The sequence below is a fragment of the Pteronotus mesoamericanus genome, unplaced genomic scaffold (genome assembly GCF_021234165.1).
Source record: "Pteronotus mesoamericanus isolate MK-2021 breed Mesoamerican mustached bat unplaced genomic scaffold, CSHL_Meso_final contig_317, whole genome shotgun sequence".
In the NCBI taxonomy this organism is placed as follows: domain Eukaryota; kingdom Metazoa; phylum Chordata; class Mammalia; order Chiroptera; family Mormoopidae; genus Pteronotus; species Pteronotus mesoamericanus.
Window position 1 is genome coordinate 2670030 of NW_026555133.1, and position 16920 is coordinate 2686949.

Consider the following 16920-nt stretch of genomic DNA (forward strand, 5'->3'; position numbering starts at 1 on the left):
GCCCTGTGAGTCTCCTTTTAGGGATAGCGACTTCAAAGCAGCCTCCTAGGTAGATATCCCAGTATTCTGAGGGCGCCTCCTTGAGGGCAGCCCACGAGGGCCCAGAGATTTCTGCCTTGTGATCACAGACACACAGCTTTCAGATTTAAAACTCTTCAACATCTATTTTCGGCCTTTCTTCATTTTTACTGGCACACGTCCACATTGCTGCAATTTCACATTGGAGCTTGTGCCAAAGGTACCTGCAGGCGCTTGATCTCTCCTACCATTTTGCACTTTAGCACCTTGTACATCTGTCCTCATTGTGTGTTTCAAGGACAAGCTACCTGCTTAGCTCTGGCCAGTGCTGGTGGGAGTTGCTGAGGTCAGAACAGGGAAGAAAAGGCACCTAGGGTTCTCAGAAGTGGCCTTTGCCCTCAGGGTTTGTTTTTTTCCCTGGCTTCCTGTATTGTCTGGCGGGAGGGGAAGGTGGGTGTTTCCGCCAGCCCCATTGTTTAGATGCTCAGAGGCTTGCAGCTGCGAGGAACAGTCATCATTTCCAGCTTTAATGCTGAAAGCAGGTCTTGGCAGGATGCGTACAGTGAGATGGGGCCAAACACCTAATACTGACACTTATGGGGGTAGGGGTGGGCGAGGCCAGGCCCCCTCTCCTGAGGCAGAGGTCACCCCTGGGAGGGACCAGGACAGGACCCTGCAGAGTGAAGTCGGTGCCTGGTGGGGGTGAGGGAGGCTTGGCAGCAGACTTGAGGAGAGGACTGCATCCTTGCGAAAGGGTTGGAGCCAGAAGATGTGGGACAGTGTTGACAGGTGGGCAAGGAGTGTGAGGGATGCCTCGTAAGACCAGGCAGCTGTCGAGCAGGAGGGGGCTGGTGGAAAGCAGCCCAGCTTGCCCGGAGTGGGAGGCTGCACAGTGCGGCGTGGCACCTGGGGTGGGGACAAGCTGCAGAGGGCCTTGGATGCGGCCTCAAAGTCCAGATGTTTTCTGGTGGGAAGGAGGGAGCTACTGACGGCATAGCAGGGAGAGGGTGGTATGCCCAGCGTGGCACTTCACTGCTGCAGGAAGGATGCTCGAGGGCCGAGGGGTGGAGGTGTTCTCTGTGGATCCCTTTGTGTTAGGATCTGTCTGTGCATCATAGCATTTTTAGCAGCACTTTTACCCTCACCGTCTCCAAACAAGGCCACAATTGTCTCCTCGTGCCCGGTCAGAACCACTGTCCTAGAGGGCAGCTTGCATGTGGTGGCCCAGCGATGCCCAGGCCCTGCCCGCATTCTCCAGGAGTCAGAATCCTGCTGAACAATTGTCTGTTCCACCTGTTTGGCGAGGGTGCAGCAGGAAATTCGGCCTCTGGTGCCGAGGTCTGGTGGATGTGCGATCGGGGGAAGTTCCGCTGGCCCAGGCCTGCAGTGACCCGCGACCTCTTTGCAGGAATGGATTTCTCTCCTGTCCTGGATGCTGAGGGTGGGTGAGAGAGGGGAATTCAGGGAGGTCTGGTTATACTTCCCTGTCTACAGTGCGAAGCACTTTCTCTCCAGAAAGGCCAGTAGCACCGAGGCTGCAGGGCTGACCCAGCAGAAGCTTCATCTCCTCCTAATTTGGCTGAAAGACCAGCTCAGATGTTCTATGATGCGGGAATGGTTACATTAAGCCACAGCCAGACCATGGACTATAACACAGCCATTGAAAATGTTTTCAGAGACTTTTATGATGGAAAATGCTCACAGAAGAATTTAAAATGGAATAGCACTAAATCTGGGGGTGGGGGAAAGGCTTAATTAGGTCTGGCTGGGTCCTGGCGCCCCTGCCTCCCACAGCAGCAATGAGAGAGGTGGGGCTGGGAAACAGGAAAAGAAGGGGAGCTCCCCTTGCTGTGCCCCAATTTAGTGTAACCATCTGGGGTTTATTTGAAGCCCCAGATAAAAATCTCTGTTGTTTTTTGCTAGTTAGTTGAAATGGATTTGGGGAGCTCCAGGAGTGCAGTTTGACAGAAAAAGAACATTTTGGGGACTATCAGCATCTTGATGATCTGTCCGCCAGCAAGAGGGACTTACTTGACCAATGTAATGTGTTTTTAAACACAGTAAAATGATCTTGTGTAGCTGCCTGTGATCATATGGGAGATGGAAGGAAACCTGCTCACTCTCAGTACCCAAGAACCTATTGCCTCCTTATTTGGACAGAGGTGAGGATGAGGAGGGAGCAAGGAGTTTAGATATTTACATTGCTACCAATTCCGATCTGGGGGCAATTAATTTTGAAGCCCTATATTTGTGTGCAAACAGATAGACCATTTGTGGGAGTGTGCAGTCCCACAGCGGGGCTGATGAGTGAAATCTAATGCCATCTGTAAATAGGTTACTAACGTGCAGAGCTTCACCAGCTATTATGCCTTGTGATCTGAGGTTTTATCTGCCAGCCACAGCTAGCAGTTCCACCGAGAAAGGGGTCAGAGGGACAGGATGGAGGAGGACAGAGGGAGCCTTTCTTTTTGCCCTCGTTTAGTCTCTTTTGGGTGTATAAATTCTTCCTAGAGAATATTATTCTCCTGGATGTTTTCCCATTGACATTTCCTCTAGGGGGTTTTCTTTGGCCATTTAATGGCGGCACTAACGCAGCCACCTGTGAAATGAAAAAGTGCGTGTTAACATGGAGCCTGTTTGTTCTCTGCTGGGTGGCCGCTCTGCCTAAATCCACTTGGACCCCGACAGACACCGTCGGTCCTGGTGGGCTTGCTGCCTCCGTGGGGCACACAATCGCGTGCTCTGCCAAGGCTGGGTGTGTAAGAGGCTGGGTTTTGTGAATTACTACCTTGATATTAAGGATTCTTTTCTTTGCCAACATGCTGTAGAGTCATTCTAGTAGGTGCCTGATAGGTGTGGCTTTGGATTTCTCATAAAAATTCTATAGTAAACCTGTTGATGTTATTCTGTGTATCTTTAACAAGCAGGTATTGTTTTCTTTGCGGAGTGGGGGGTGGTTTAGAGAGGTTTTATTTTAGGAAATTTTAGAAATTTTTTGAAAAGTAGAAATAAAATTAAAACTCATTTGTAACTTTACCACATCAGAGAAGACAACTAATAACATTTTGCACACTTTTGGTCTTTTATTGTAGGTATATATACACACATCTATGTCTATATAGAGAGAGATATAATAAATTGACTCTTCCCATTTGTTTCCTTTTCTCATTTAGTGTTTCAAGAACTTCCTTTGGCCATACCATGCCCTTCATGGCTGTAAGGTAGTCCATCCTCTACTGTGGGACATTTAGGCTTTTTCTTGTTTTTTCTTTTGTTATTACAAATAGTACTGCCATGAATGAACATCTTTGTGGGTAAACCTTTGAGTATGTTTATGATTATTTCCCAGGGCTATATGATCAGATAGAGAATTGCTGGGGCAAAGGATATGTACATTTTCTATGTGCACTTAGACTTTCAGTACCCATTTTGAGCAGAGAGTCGCCTGGCCTCTCACTCTGAAGACAGCAGGAGGGCAGCGTTAGAGTCCCAGTGACCTGGGTCCATAGCCCTGCTTTGCCCCCACCTCACTTTGTGATCCCGGCCAGTCATGTAGCCATGAGCCTTTGTGTCCTTGTGTGCGGAGCAGGATTGGCGGTGGCCGAAATCCCTCACCAGCCAGTGAGGGGGCTCAGTGACAATGTGGACATGAAAGAGCTCTGTGATTTGGGTGTCTCTTGCACAGCGAGTATTCCAGATGATGGGAAAATGATCGTTATTACTCAGCTTCCCCTGGTTCCCTTGCTGTGCATGGGATGTGGGGGAAACTGCCACCACCGGGGGCTGGTCCTCTCCCACGTCAGTGGAAATCCAGGCACTCTGGGATCCAGGGGGTTTGGTGGTTCCGAGCCACACAGTGTTCAATGGACTCTTCTTTCTGATGCATGTTTAGCTTTGACAGGGAGGGTGTTGCATGAGGAGGGTTTAGTGGGTCTACTGGCTGGGACTCAGTGTGTGCAGAGAGCCACTGCCCAAGGGCACATCCCATAGAGGCCCCCGGAGACGCTGGCACTTGCCCCAAACAACCTTGAAGCAGCCCCTTCCAGGGTGGACACATGCAAGGGGACTGTGGGTCAGCTCTCCTTTGGAGAAGGCCCTGCCCGCACCCCACACCTTTAGCCCCCCTGGCCTCAGGCCAACCAAGTGGCTGAGTGTCTCCCCCTTGATAGGCACCTCTCAGGTGTTTCACTCCATCCTCAAACCCACCTGAGAAATCAAAACCCAATCCATCTCCCCTTAATCTCACACCTGCCAACTCCAAAGCCTATAATCGTTAAGCTCTACCCCTTTTATAGGTGATAAAACCAAGGCTCAGGGATGCTCAGTAGCGTCTTGACACCATGTAGCCTGACACCAAACCTCGGTCTGGCCCCACCTCTCCAAACGGCACAGCCCTGGCTCTACAGTCAGACCCCAGGCTCTCGGCCACACACCCCATGCCAGCGGATGGGTTTTCAGTCAACTTGACGTTTGCCTGAAAGCAAACGCAAAAGTTGGCCCGTTAGCCACATGCCGCCACCTTTGTGGACTTCTTCATTCCCTTTTTGTGTCGTGAATGTCAGACTTGCCTCTGGAGTGAAAGGAGCTGCCCTGGAGGGGAAAACTAGTCAAAACTAACCTCTGTGCCGGTTTGCAGATTTCATCCAAAAATCCATGCTTTCATGCGTTGGCCCTGAAGGAGCTGCGTGTGTGACACAGCCCCAGGCTAGACCCCAGGAAGCTGGCTCTGCTCCACCTCTCTGATGGCCTGAGATCTTGGGCTGCTCACCGCCTGTCTCCAGTCCTCAGTTTCCCTTCTGAAATGTGAAGGGCTGATCTCTGAAGTTCCTGGAATTCTGTGTAAGCATGGAGATCCCAAGAAAAGTGCTCAAGGAGGAATGAAGATGGAAGAGATAAGACCCAATTTGTAGAGGGATCTTACCTGGGGCCTCACTCCTTGCTGCTGGAATGTCCATTCCTTGACCCTTTAGCCATGGCGAAGCCTTTGCATGCGGATCCCCACCACCAGCAGAGCCCAGCCCGGCTGTATCAGGACCTGGCTCCAGGCTGAACACCCTGGCTTAGGCTGGAGGGGAAGTGTGAGTGTGAGGATGCCTACCCACCCTGCTCTCCGACACGGGCTCAGCGGCACCGTCTTTAGCCCCTTGTCTATTTTACTGAAACGCTGCCACATCTGTGTTTGAGCTTCCTTCCTTTTTTGCCTTGCTTTTTCGAATCATTTTCTCCTTTCTCCCTGCACTCCCTGTCTCTCTCTCTCTCTCTCTCTCTCTCTCTCTCTCTCTCGCTGAAGTCTGGGATGGCGGGGGAGGGGAGTGGGTAAGTTGGCAGAGAGATAAGATTCATCAATATTTAATTTTTATGGAAATCATGTCCTAGAAATCCTCAAGGGGCTGAAAATTGTTCTGTGTTTTCAGAATCCAGTGATGTTGCTGAAGCGGTTATGTTGTAAATAAAACCACATTACTGTCTGCAGCTCTCCCGTTGCTCTGCAAACACCCAGAAACTTGACAGTTTAATCCACTCAAGGAAGCAAAAAGGTTCAGGTCACTGTCCCAGCCCTGGGATATAGGACCATGAGGCTTCACCATCGGCAGCCAGGCAGGGAGACAGCCAGCCACCCGTAGTAGAGCTACCATGGCAGCGAAGTCTTCTCCAAAGAGGAATCCCAGGAGAACTGAGACCCCTGGGGTCCCTGATTTTGAGTGGGGGCGGGGTTTCCTTAGATGCAGCGGTTTTCTTCTCCTCCCTCATGCCCAGGGCAAAAATGACCTAGAAGGCTCGTGCCCAAATCCATTGCCAATAACTCTAGGGAGAATTGGGGTCTGTAAAGGAATTCATTCATTTGTTCATTGGTTTGTCCATCAAACATTCATTAAGCATCCACCACGTTGCAGAGAATGCAGCAAAGCTCACCAGGCACACAAGAGATCCCTGCTCAAGTTCTCGGGTATGGAGGCATGCAGTAAACAGGTCAGTAAGTAAATCAGATCATATGTCAAACGCTGACAAGTTAGTGGAGAAAAATGAAGCAGGTATTCACCCATGAGAACTGAAAATATTCATTGTCTCAAAGTCTTGTACATGAACATTCATAGCAACTTTTTTAGTAATAGGTAAAAGCCAGAAACAGCCCATGTGTCCATCAAGTGAATGAATTAACAAATTGGTACATTCACACAGAATAATAGTGATAAAAAGGAGCAATCTACTAACAGATAAAACGACATGGGTGAATTTAACAAATGTGTTTCTGAATGAAAGAAGGCAGACACTCAAAAATAGACATTGGATGACTCTATTTATAGGACTTTCTAGAATAGACGAATCTGCGGTGATGGAAATCAGGGTAGCAGTTGCTCTGCGGGAGGGAGGGCTGGCTGGGAAGGGATTGGGGAGCCTGGTGTGAGGGAAGTGCCATGTGTCTTCATTCATCAAGGCCGGCTGACTGGCACACTTAGGGTCAGAGTCCATCCTCGCCCTTACATCTCAAGGAGACAAAGTTAGAAAGCAGGGCGGGGGGCAGGGTGTGTCGGGGCGGTGTGGGGAGCATTGCATCTTGCAGCGGGGAAGCCAGAGGAGGCTCCTGGGGAAGGCAAGTTGAAGAAAGCCGGGGGGTGGGGGGGTGCGGGGGCCATGAGGGTGTCTGGGGGAAGAGCATTTTAGGCAGAGAGAACAGCAAGGACAAAGATGCTGAGGTTGGTATGTGACCACAACAGCCAAGGACCTGAAAGAAAGCTAGTGTGTTAGCTTACCAAGGCTGCCATCACAGAGCGCTGCAGACTGATGGGTGGCTTAGACCACAGAAATGTCTTTCCTTACAGTTCTGGAGGCCAGAAGTCTGAGATCGAGGCATGGATAAGGCTGGTGTCTTCTGTCTTGGGCTTGCAGATGCAGATGGCACCTTGTCCCTGTGCCTTCACATGGCTGTCCCTCAGCCTATGTGTGCTTGTGCTCTAATCTCTGCTTCTAATAACCACGCCAGTGAGATTGGATCGGGGCCTACCCTAATGGCCCATTTAGACTTAATTACCTCTTTGAAGACCTTATCTCCAAATGCAATCACTTCTGAGGTGCGGGAGTTAGGATTTCAACACATGAAATTTAGGGAGCACGATTCAGCCCATAGCAGCCATTGACGCAGTCCCGTGGCCGCGTGCGCTCCCCACGGCTGCATGGGTGCCCTGGCTTCTTGTTCCCACTTGCTGCGATGAAGGTGTCGACCCGGGATGAGGGGGCACGAGGGCTTAGTGGGAGAGGACAGATGGTGACGGGGCAGGCCGGTGGCTACGATTCCTGTGATGGCTTTCCACCAACTCATGTCAGCCGAACTTCCAGGAAGCCAGTGGTGTTCTGATTGGGGGACGCGCCTCCGATTGCTCTTTGTGCAGAAATGGCCTAGGGCCCCCGGGTGGCTGGAATCCAGCTGCACGTGGACAAGGTTTGTCAGCCTTTGTCCACTCGCTCCCCAGTCCGGTTGTCTCGGCTCTGCGCTGCGGCAGTGGCCCTGGTGGCCCGTGCTGGGCTGTCCCTGCAGCCGACATTGAGGGCGGCTGTGCTTGGAGTTGTGGCTGGTCCCGAAGTTAGGGCCTCACTGTGGCCACTTCAAAGCAATTCATTCCTGTATGTGCTTGATAAAGATGAAAGACCATGAGTGCTAAGTGGGGGAAGGGGGCCCAACTTCGCTTACTCCTGAGCATTAGGGGCCTTGGAAGGGGAGCCAAAGTGAGGAGCTTTAGGAAACAAACTCGTGGTGCTCTAAGTGTCAGGTGGTCCTGGGCCCACCTCTAGCGCAATGAAAGGGCTTAAGAGATAGTGATAGGGGAGCACCTCCTATGTGCTGGACACTGGGCTGGGTCCGTCTCCTGTGTTATCCTCCCTTCATTCTCCCAGCAGTCTCCGAGGGGGATGTTATTACCCCATGTTACAGATGAGAACATCGAGGTTCAGAAAAAAGGGCCCTTCCTTGCCCAAGGTCGCACAGATACTGAATGATGACATGGCAACTTGAGTCCAAGTCTTTTGGATTATAAACCTGGTACCTCCTCTACTACACAGTGCTCCCTCCTTCTGACATAGAAGCCCATGGGTACCCAGAGCAACAGCCTCCCCCACCCGCATCCCCGGTTCAGGCCTCTCCTAGGAAAGGCTTGGGCATAGCTGTCCTAGCCGCACGGCCCCCAGGGTGGGCCAGGGAAGCTAGCGAGAGGGCCACGAGCAATGAGATCCTCCAGCTCTTCCAGGCAGGCCCATTCATGGAGTGTGTCCATCTCACAGACAGAAAAAAGAAGGTTCCCAAGGGGCGGTGACTTGCTTATGGTCATATAGAAGGTCTAAGAGTTTTTCCATTGCAAAAGGGAGCTCAGAGCTCTAGAAGCAGAGAGTGCAGCAAGAGACTCTGTGTGTGTGTGTGTGTGTGTGTAGGTGGGGAGGTGTGTGTAATGTGAGATTAGTGAAAGCGTCTGTCCTCCCCCAACCCCTACGTGACAGCTCAGTGGGTGTGGGCTGTGGTCGAAGTCCCCGCAGAGGCAAAGCAGCCCCTCAGCCTTGACAAAGGACGAGGCAGCCAGGGAGAGGCTCTCATGGGGGAGAGAATTCAGCCTGTTCCTGGAACGGCAGCCCTGCATGGGCAGGGGGTGGGAGGCGGGGGGCAGCACCCAGGAACACCTCCTCCCCTCCCCCCTTAAAGCCTGTGCCCTCCCTTGGCTGGGACACCACCTCTGTTGTCTTCTTTGAGATCCTCCGCGTTGCCAGGCCCTGCTCAGAAACCGCTATTGATTTGCTTTTATTTATTTATTTATGAGATTTCGCTGTGGGCAAAAAATAAAGAGGTTTGTGCCGCGCTTCCCTTGGCAGCGAGAAGGCTTCTCCACCCACGGCCTCCCTCCCGCGCGCACACTCCTGACTCCTCTCCTCTCTGCACACTTCAGCAAGCTCGCGTCTCCTGTGTTCAAGATGCAGAGATGAAATGCGGCAACGTGGCCTACCTAGTGCCCGGGGTGCAGCAGCTGCTCAAAAACCAGCTGTGAGAGAGGGGGTGGGGAGATTCCTGAGTGAGCCGTGGCGGTGCTGAGGGGGAGGAGGCAGAGGATGAGCCACACGTCCGTGGGGGGAGAGCGGGGAGCCCAGTGCCGAGCCGTGAGGACCCTTCTCATCTCGTCCTCATAATAAACGTGCAAGGCGGATTTGATTACTTTTGTTCAGTGGTGAAATTCAGAGAGGTTCGGTACCTTCCCCAGCGTTACCCAGCCTGGGAGCCCCAATTCACATGCAGGCCTTCCAGATGCCAGCGCCCCAGCTCTCTTCATCTTACAGCGCAGCCTCCTCAGGGCGAGCAAGAAACGGCGTAAGAGACCGCTAGGAGCGGGCTTTGCCACGCGCGCAGGCTGGGCCCCTCTGTTCCCAGGAAGCCCCCACTGGACTCAAGTACCTTGGTGGGCCGAGTCTATACGCGCTCACCCTTCCAGTCACGGAGAGTGGGTTTGTGGGAATCTTTGGCCCTGAACCCCACCCTGCAGTGGGCGTCTGGTATAAGGGTTGGGTAGGGTCTCTTCCCCGGCAGAGCTACTGGAATTCAGAAGTAGTCCCTCAGGGCTCTCAGTCTGTTGGTTTAAATACGTGACACCTTGAGCCTTAACTGCCCTGCGTGGGCTTATCTGTCCCATTCTGCCCCACACACGCATGTTCTCGCGTGGATCCCACCGTCCGGAGTGACCGCTCCCACCCTAGCACGCCGACTACCTCCCAGTCATCTCAAAGATCCGGTTCCAGGCTCTGCTCGCCGCCTTCCACACCCGGCTTACCCCTCCGTCATCGCGCCACCCTCACTGTGCTGTGCCTGCTGACTCGTCACCAGCCAACTGGGAGCTACTGGAGGGCCGAAGTCACATGTCATTGAGTTGGTCTCCCCAGGATTGGGCACAGAGCCTGGCGCTGGGAGGACAGACGGACGTCCCTGTTGATCCCCTGGAGCCAGCACGCACCTAAGCTGCAGGAGGCATGGCCCTTGCATTCACCGGAGATGCTCCTCTTTCTCTCCTTGTCTGGCAGGAGTTCCCCTTGGCCATCCTCAGAGGCTGGGAGTGCTACTGTGCCTACCCCACCCCCCAGTTCAACCTGCGGGATGCAGTGGACAGCTCGCTGTGTGGCCAGGACCCTGAGGCACGGAGGCTGGCAGAGTACTGTGAGGTCTACCAGACCCCCGTGCAAGGTAAGCCCTCCCCCACCTAGAGGAGGACCAGGGGTGAAAGTCCCTCCTCCCCATGCCTGCCCCGGGTTGTGTCATTTGGTCTGGGGGTTTGGGAATGCTGGCCATGGCTGACTGTGCAGCCCTGGGGAAGGAAAGGCGTCTGTGTAGAAACCCTGGCATCGTCATGGGTGGTCTTATCTTGGGATAACGGGATGGAGGAGGCCTCCACCGTCCCTGGAAGCTGGACACGGGATGCGGGGCTCAGTTTGAAGAGCAACTGACCTTTATCTGAATCTCTCTGGGGATGAAGGTGTTTTGAGGAAGAAAGGAAGAGCAGAGAGGCAGGGCCCAGAGTGATAGCAATGGCAAGGCGGTGGCGTTGGGTAGTGTGGGAGCTCGGTGGCCACAGGAGCCTCAGAGGTTTCCCCGGAGCCAGCCCAGGACCTGGAGACCCGTAAGGCTCCTGGCCGTGAGGTGTGAGCATCCAGTGTGCCCCAGCTGACCTGAGTAGCAATGGAGGAAGAGCAGACAGGAGGGATGTTGCTACCTTTATGGAGCACCTACTGTGACCCAGCACAGCCCAGGCTTTGGGCTTTCACCTGATGATTTCCTGGGGAGCGGGGAGGCAGAGCAGGCTCAGAGAGGTTACTTGCCTGAAACTAGTCCAGCTGGTTCATTGTCAGCTGTACCTGGGTGTGTGGCATTGGTCAGCCCAGCCATGACCCCAGCCACCTCCCCTGGAGTTATCTCTGCTGCACCAGTAGCCGTGACATTGGCCATGGAGACAGCAGGGGCTGAGGGTCCACAGGGTGCCAGGGTGCACCCCACTCTTGCATGTGCCTTGCGGGCCTCGTTGTCACTGGGGCTTTCTCTGGCCAGACACAGAGCTGTGCAGCCAACGTGCAGCTGGTAAGCCCCGGCCCCTTACTGGGCCTCAGTCCACACTTCTATCCAGTGGGAGTCTTGGGTCAGCAGTTTCTGTCTAGGGGGGTCCAGCGACGAGTCTGTGAGTCCCGTGGGGGTGAGTAACCCAAGATGACTTCTGGCTTTCAGACACTCGGTGCACAGACAGAAGGTTCCTGCCCACCAAATCCAAAGTGTTTGTGGCTCTGTCGAGCTTCCCGGGAGCCGGGAACACCTGGGCACGGCACCTCATCGAGCACGCCACTGGCTTCTACACAGGGAGCTATTACTTCGATGGAACACTCTACAACAAAGGTGAGTGAAGGCCGCTGGAGAGTGGGGAAGGGCCGCTGCCGCGGCCAGGCCATCCCCTCGGAGCACTGGGTTAGTGCCTCTCACACTGCAGCGTGTGTCAGAATCTCCGGGGGGCTTGTTGCATTCAGCAGATTCCCAGGCCGAACCCTCAGAGAGTCGAGTTCGGTAGATCTGATGCGGCGCCTGGCAATGCCCTCTGTGACAAGCTCCCGGGCGATGATGCTGCCAGGCCTAGGGCTACACCTCGAGTGAAAATTCATGAGATCGCGTCTGCATTCAAAGTAGCTGGGATTCCCTCTCTAGAAACATTTTTTGGATTTTCCTAACTTTTCAGAACCCTCTATAATTAGGTGTATCTGCTCACTCCTTTTTGGGGGTGGGAGGGGCAAGGGGTGGTTTATCAAAATGCTGTTTTTAGAAAATAGGTCCAAAAATCTTCAAGAGTTTTATGATTTCTAATCTTGTAGAAACAGGAGGCGTCACTAGGCCAAGTAAATAAACTTAAATGGCTCGAGTCTGTGGGCTGTTTAAGAAGTAAGAACCTCAGATAAGTCAACTGGCACTTAAATTTGGTGAAATAACATTTCTCTGTTGTCAAGTGTTACAACAGCTGAGTTCCTTAACTGGACCTCGGTTCAGGAAAAGGATACTCTCAGTAACATCCTAGAGAAAACGGAAACTTCCTGAACTTGGCAGTGGGTTCAGGAATCACTCACAGCAACCTCGGTCTGGCTGGGAAAAAGCCAAGAATGTTCATCTAACCCAGTCCCAGTGCCCTCGGGACACCTGCGGCTGACGCGGCCGGGGAAGCACGTGGTCCCACCCACTCTGGCCTAGTCTCCTGGGAAGCACCCACTGTGCACAGGCTGCAGTCGCCCACCTTGTTCATCTAGAAAGCCTTTACCTTTCCTGCACAGCTGGTTATTTGGGTCCACAGTTAAGTGGCCCACTGATCCACAGAGCCATGTATAAACGGGTTGGGTGACACAGCTGCACGTCTCTGAGCCTGACAGGACAAGCCAGGTGTAGTTATGGGCCTCGGAGCACTTACAGAGCAGTGACACACACAGGTGTGAAGTTCCCAAGGCAGCTTCACTGCCCAAATGCCAGACCTGTCCTGGGTGAGCGTGGCTGCAGTTACAAGGAAAAGGGGCGGCTGCTGAAAACAGGCTGAGGCAGCCAGTGGGAAAGGCACCCTGGGTCTCAAGTGTCAGAGACTAGACCTCACGTTCACGCAGCCCAGGGCTGGACTCTTCTTTCCTGGGAACTCCCAGCCATTTCACAGAATGAGTCAAAGTAAAGACTTTTGGGGTCCGGCCCATGGCAGAGATGAGTCTGAAGCATGTTGCATTTCAGTAGGTGGACCCAGACTCCCAGATCAAAAGAGGCTTGTGAATTTCCAGGCATTTGTAGATACAAATGCTTCCCAGCCTTTCATGGAAGGCGTAGGGGCTTATTTATGTTTTGAAGAGCCCAGGATAAGTCCGTGCACATTTATGGAGTATGTCCCCAGAGCTGGCTGGCATAGCTACACTGGGGTATGGTCAGGAGACAAGATTCAGAGGAAGGCTGTCCTCAGGGGAGCCTTCTGTGCCATCCCACTACACCCTCTAATTTGTGCCCCCTAATCTGTGCTCCCATAAGCCCCTATGTTCTGTAGTTTACTTGGGCTATTTCCCTACTAGACTGTAAGCTTAAAGACAGGGTCTGAGCCTTGATCCCCGACATAAAGTCCAACAGAGAATGAGCACACAATAATCATCATGGATAAAGATGTGACTGTGTATGGATGTGTATGGATGGATAGAGTCTGACCTTCTCAGGCAGAAGTCGTGCAGGCTCAGGTACCCAGTACTAGCCCAAGGGACCCAGGAAGAAGGCAGATCCCTGGCCCAGAGAGATTGTTCCATGGGAGCAGGGCTCTGTTCGTAGACACTGGGCCCTGGATGTGGCAGGGCTGGGCTCAAACATTGCGGATGAGACCTTGGCCAGACACGCTGTGGGGGAGGGGAGGTCCCAGGCAGAGAACGTCCATGGATGCAAGGCTGGAACCCTGTTACAGGACCATGGCACGAGGTCAGAGGGAGGGACACTAGCTGCTTACAGCCCTTGAGCATAATGATGGGGGTCCTGCTCGTACTGTGGGAAGGTGGGTGGGAGCTGGGAGCCTGTCAGATATACACAGCCATGTAGAGAGAGCCCTGGCTCTGTTGCCATGGTGCTGGGCAAGTCACACACCCACTCTGAACCTCGGTCTCCTTATCCCGTTATGCTTGCAGCTATAGTTGACTCTCAGGGGTATTTGCAACATTCATGTGAAATTACCAAGAAAATGCCCAAACGTATGCATCTCCCATGTATAGAGATGCAGCACAGTCAGGCGCTCTGACCCCTGACTCCTGGGGATCCGTAGGAGGTGCCTTATCTCCTCTGTCTAGCAGACGCATCTTCCCCAACTCTTAGACCTCTCCTGCGGTCTTGGGCAGGGTCAGTCTTGAGGAGGCCACTCCTGTTAACCATCCATAGGCCCTCCCAGTGCCGTCGGCCATCCACGGGTCTCTCTTGTGCCCCTGTTGACAGCATTCCCTCAGGGATGCAGGTTAGCGTTCGGATTTGCTGCTGCCTGGCAGCGGGGGCCCCACCGTGCCTTCCTACAAAGCAGCTGTCTCCTTTCTCGGGGTCAGGGTTTAAGGGCGAGAAGGACCACTGGCGGAGCCGGCGCACCATCTGTGTGAAGACCCACGAGAGTGGCAGGAGGGAGATCGAGATGTTCGACTCGGCCATCCTGCTGATCCGCAACCCATACAGGTCCCTGGTGGCCGAATTCAACAGGAAGTGCGCTGGGCACCTGGGCTACGCAGCTGACCGCAACTGGAAGAGCAAAGGTACAGGAGGGGCCAGTGGGCGGGGGGCTCGCTACAGTTTTATTCACAGAGCCAGCCTGCTGACACATACTTACTGAAGTCCTACTGTGTGCCAGGCACTGGGCAAGGCACCAGGGGCCCCGGGGAAGGGGTCAGGGTACTCCCAGTCAGCCTTTAGGCAGTGAATTACAGAGGTACCAGTCAGAGTGGTGAGTGTTATAAAACTGAGCCGTCAGAAAGAAAGCTGTGTTCAGCTGACTGGGTGACACGATGAGACGTAAGGCCACAGGTCGGGCAGGCTGTACTTGTGCCCCTGCACGACTCTGGGTTAGCTGAGGCTGACCGTATCCTCCCCTTTCCCCATCATCCTTCACCCAAACCAGCGCCCCACCTCCGCCCCCCGCAGCCATCCCTGTCCCCTTTGCTGACTCGTCTTTTGGATGGAGGCCGGCTAAGCTCTGATCCTTCCTGAGCCCCTTAACCAACTCAGTGACCCCGGGGCAAGCGGCATCCCTCTGAGCCTCAGCTTCCTCATCTGAAAAACAAGGTGGTCCCTATCCCATAGGGTCATGTTGAAGATGAGAGAAAACAAATGCTTCTCGTAGCCCAGTTACGGCAACTACATTTGTCGGGGTGATTCTTAACATTAGCATGCTCCGCTGCCCTCCCTCCCAGCGAAACACCTCGTTTCTTAATTTGCTGGAAGAGAAATCTCATGAAGGAGGTCATCTGCAGAAGTTGGCAATTGCCCCATCCACGGCATCATGGCATGTCCTCCTGCCCCGCTGTGCCATGCGTGAAACGGCCTCACAGCCCCCAGATTCAGCGAGCACCGGCCAGGCACCTCACTCACTCAGGTTTCCGGGAGGTGCCGGGAGAGCAAGTCCAGGCTGCACAGCATCTTCCTCTCACCAGGAGGCCCAGCAGCTGCCCCCACACATGCCTCTCAGTCCTGTCGTTCACAGTAGAAGTGCACAGTGGCCAGAGACAAGATCAAGATGAACGGTGGTCATCTCAAAAGAGATGCCTGCCTTGGCTTCCCACCTGTCTTTAAGGCTGCTGGGTCATGCACTGCGGCCCCGCCCAGCTCTCCCTGGCCAGGGACCGTCCCTAAGGAATTCATAGCACATGAGAGAGAGAACCAGTTGTTGGTGCATGCGTTTCATATTAACTTTAACTTGATGTGTTTGCTGGGGGCTGGCAGGCTCAAGGTCGCATCTTTCCAGCTTAGGACTCTTCAGCGCCCAGCCTGATATTAACCCTTATTCACACTAAGTCACACAGAGGGGCTTTCTCAGCAGGAGATTCGGGCCGTGGGTGATGGGGGATCCTGGCCGTTTCCCTGGGCATGCAGAAGGGCCGGCAGCCCTCCCAGGCTGGGCCCTGATGCGGCACCCCTCCTCTCTTCCCCAGAGTGGCCGGACTTCGTCAACAGCTATGCATCGTGGTGGTCCTCGCACGTCCTGGACTGGCTCAAGTACGGCAAGCGGCTGCTGGTCGTGCACTACGAGGAGCTGCGACGCAGCCTGGTGCCCACGCTGCGGGAGATGGTGGCCTTCCTCAACGTGTCCGTGAGCGAAGAGCGGCTGCTCTGCGTGGAGAACAACAAGGAAGGCAGCTTCCGGCGGCACGGCCGGCGCCCTCATGACCCCGAGCCCTTCACCCCGGAGATGAAGGACTTGATCAATGGCTACATCCGGACAGTAGACAAGGCCCTGCGTGACCACAACTGGGCTGGGCTGCCCAGGGAGTATGTGCCCAGATGATAGGCCCGGCTGCTCTGCCCGCCCTGCTGAGAGCTAGTTGCCCCCGGAGCTGCACCTGCTCCGATGCTCAGGTGGTGGCCTCGCTGGGACGCAAGGCTGCTTGTGCCGCCAGCTGGGAGGCTCACCCAGTGCTGCCTTCCTCACGTGCAGGGAGACCAGACACAAGCCCTTAGCCCACCCAGGCAGACACAGTGTCACAGAACACACACACGCCTAGCCAGACACTCTTAGACACACCACTCCACGCTCACAGTGCCCGTTTCTACAAGCCCGAGACACCATGCAGGGTGTGCCAGATGCTCCCAGACTTGCAAACACAGTCACACACAGACGCCAGGTTATGTGTTCCCAGAGACTGTCAATCTGTCCATCTCTTACACTTATAGAACCACGTTTTCCATGGCTCTCAGAGGCCTCGGGTTTCCTGTCTTCGGCCCCAGGCATGGACTTGCTGGTCAGGGCTCTTGACTGTGGGACGCTGGGCTGGGTGGCGCCCATGCTGTGAGCAGCAAGCACGTGGGCATGGCGGTGGGCTCACGCATTGTTGCTGCTGGGCTGTGCAGCCCAGACACCCTATAAATGTGTGTGGTGTGACATCTGAGCACCACGAACTCTGCAGCCCTGCCTCCCCCTTCTCTGTGGATGCGCTGGCAACACCGTGGGCAGAGTGGAGCACCTCTAACACACACACCAACCTCAGGACCCACTGCAGGTTCTGTGCCCCTCCTGCCACCCCTTCCAACAGGAGTGCGCCTCCGCGTGGGGCCTCCTTGCCTGGCTTCTTTCTCCAGTTGTCCCCAGGAAAGCGGGGCATTCACTTCATGGTTCAGATACAAGGTGTGAGGGTGAGGGGACAGTGGGGCAGAGA

General features: G+C 54.2%; 1 protein-coding gene across 1 annotated transcript in view; it reads left to right on the top strand.

The window, feature by feature from the left end:
• The window catches only part of WSCD1 (WSC domain containing 1), a 39966-nt gene extending 23329 nt beyond the window's left edge, over positions 1-16637 (top strand). Inside the window, exons 6-9 of the mRNA XM_054575634.1 lie at positions 10066-10225; positions 11258-11422; positions 14107-14307; positions 15700-16637. Of these exons, the coding sequence (XP_054431609.1) occupies positions 10066-10225; positions 11258-11422; positions 14107-14307; positions 15700-16052 (879 nt within the window). The 3' untranslated portion in view covers positions 16053-16637. The remainder of the gene's footprint in view (positions 1-10065; positions 10226-11257; positions 11423-14106; positions 14308-15699) is intronic.
• Positions 16638-16920: the final 283 nt, after the last annotated feature.